Below are 1,354 nucleotides of genomic sequence, written 5' to 3'. Positions count from 1 at the left end.
CCCCCCCCCCCCCGCCAGGACAACAGACTACGAAATGTACAATATTGTTTATTCGAGTGTTTTCTTTTACTTTTTGGTAAATTCAATATAATAAATAAGTTAATGGCTGCTGCTCCGGCGTCTCCTCGTTGTTTTATTATCAGCTGCTTTTTGGTTTTTTAATAATTGTATTTAATAATAATTGTATAAATCAATAATTTCAAATACAAAATACTTTGGAAATACTTCATCAGAAAACCTCCGAGGCTGCGTAACAACGCTGGTATATAATAAAAAAATCATTATAAGCATTTAATTTGGATTCCATACTAAAAATGTCAAGCTGAGAAAATGAGAAATAAAACATAACAGATACAATAAAAATTAGATTTATTAAAAACCAGCATACCAAAATACACATTTAGGTGATTATTTGACTAAACTTTCCCTCTGCAGGTAAAATAACAGATCTCAACTGAGCTCATTGAGAGCTTGTTGATAGAAGCCAAAAAAATAAGAAAAACCAACAAAAAACGTGGAAACACATGAAAATCATAAAAAATAGAACGACAACAATCAGTCAGCAACAAACATGGAGACTAAATAAGAAGAAGAGTTAAAACTCAGAATTTAACCCTTAAATGACTTCTGTCTATTTCAATATACACAACTCAGCAGAGACTCTAGTAAACCAATCTAACCTTAGTCCAGCATAGAGGGGCTGAGTGAACGTGGTCTGGACTCTGTGGAGGAGAGTCATGGTTTCAGAGACACTGTAGAAGGACAGAATACCTGCACTGTGATCCAGGTACACTCCTACTCTGGAGGACCCAGGACCTGAGACGGGAGTCTGGACATCGTTGGACCAAAATGTATAACTGTTGTTGTTACAATATAACGCCCAAGATTTGTCATTTAGTCCAAATCCACACATATACCCCCCCGCTCTGCTGATGTTCTTGTATGTGACTGCTACAGAAACTCTCCCTCCTCCACTCCTCTCCACCTCCCAGTAACAACGTCCAGTCAGACTCTCTTTACTCAGGACCTGATACCAGTCAGTGAATCTGTCTGGGTGACTAGAATAAGACTGTTGTTGTTTCATTACTGTTGCTTTCCTGTTCCCCTCAGATAATACCAGATATGTGTTTGCTGTGTTTGGATCCAGTGTGATTTCACTTGAATATTGTAAGAATCCAGCTCTGGTCTTGGGCTCTGGTTGAGGCAGTAAAACGTCCACTTCAGTCCCTGTCAGTGAGACGGTTGTCCACTTCTCTCTCAGGACGTCCTGTAGTTGATCTCTGAGCTCTGACACGGCCGCTGTCACGTCCTCAAAGCCCCTCAGAGGACGGATCTGGATGCTGGATGCTGATTG

General features: G+C 40.0%; 2 protein-coding genes across 2 annotated transcripts in view; one reads left to right on the top strand and one right to left on the bottom strand.

Moving 5' to 3' along the window:
- LOC117959747 (transcription factor 7-like 1-A) overlaps positions 1–1,354 on the top strand; it is a 29,529-nt gene that overhangs the window by 3,433 nt on the left and 24,742 nt on the right. The gene's annotated exons all lie outside the window — the stretch shown is intronic.
- On the bottom strand, positions 580–1,351 carry LOC117959751 (tripartite motif-containing protein 16-like; the record flags this gene model as incomplete). The annotated part of the gene is made up of 1 exon (XM_034897029.1): positions 580–1,351. A coding segment is annotated over one exon (720 nt), but the record flags the coding sequence as incomplete, so codon positions are not given.

Source organism: Etheostoma cragini, chromosome 16 (genome assembly GCF_013103735.1).
Source record: "Etheostoma cragini isolate CJK2018 chromosome 16, CSU_Ecrag_1.0, whole genome shotgun sequence".
NCBI lineage: Eukaryota > Metazoa > Chordata > Actinopteri > Perciformes > Percidae > Etheostoma > Etheostoma cragini.
This window is presented reverse-complemented; position numbering and strand designations above follow the sequence as displayed.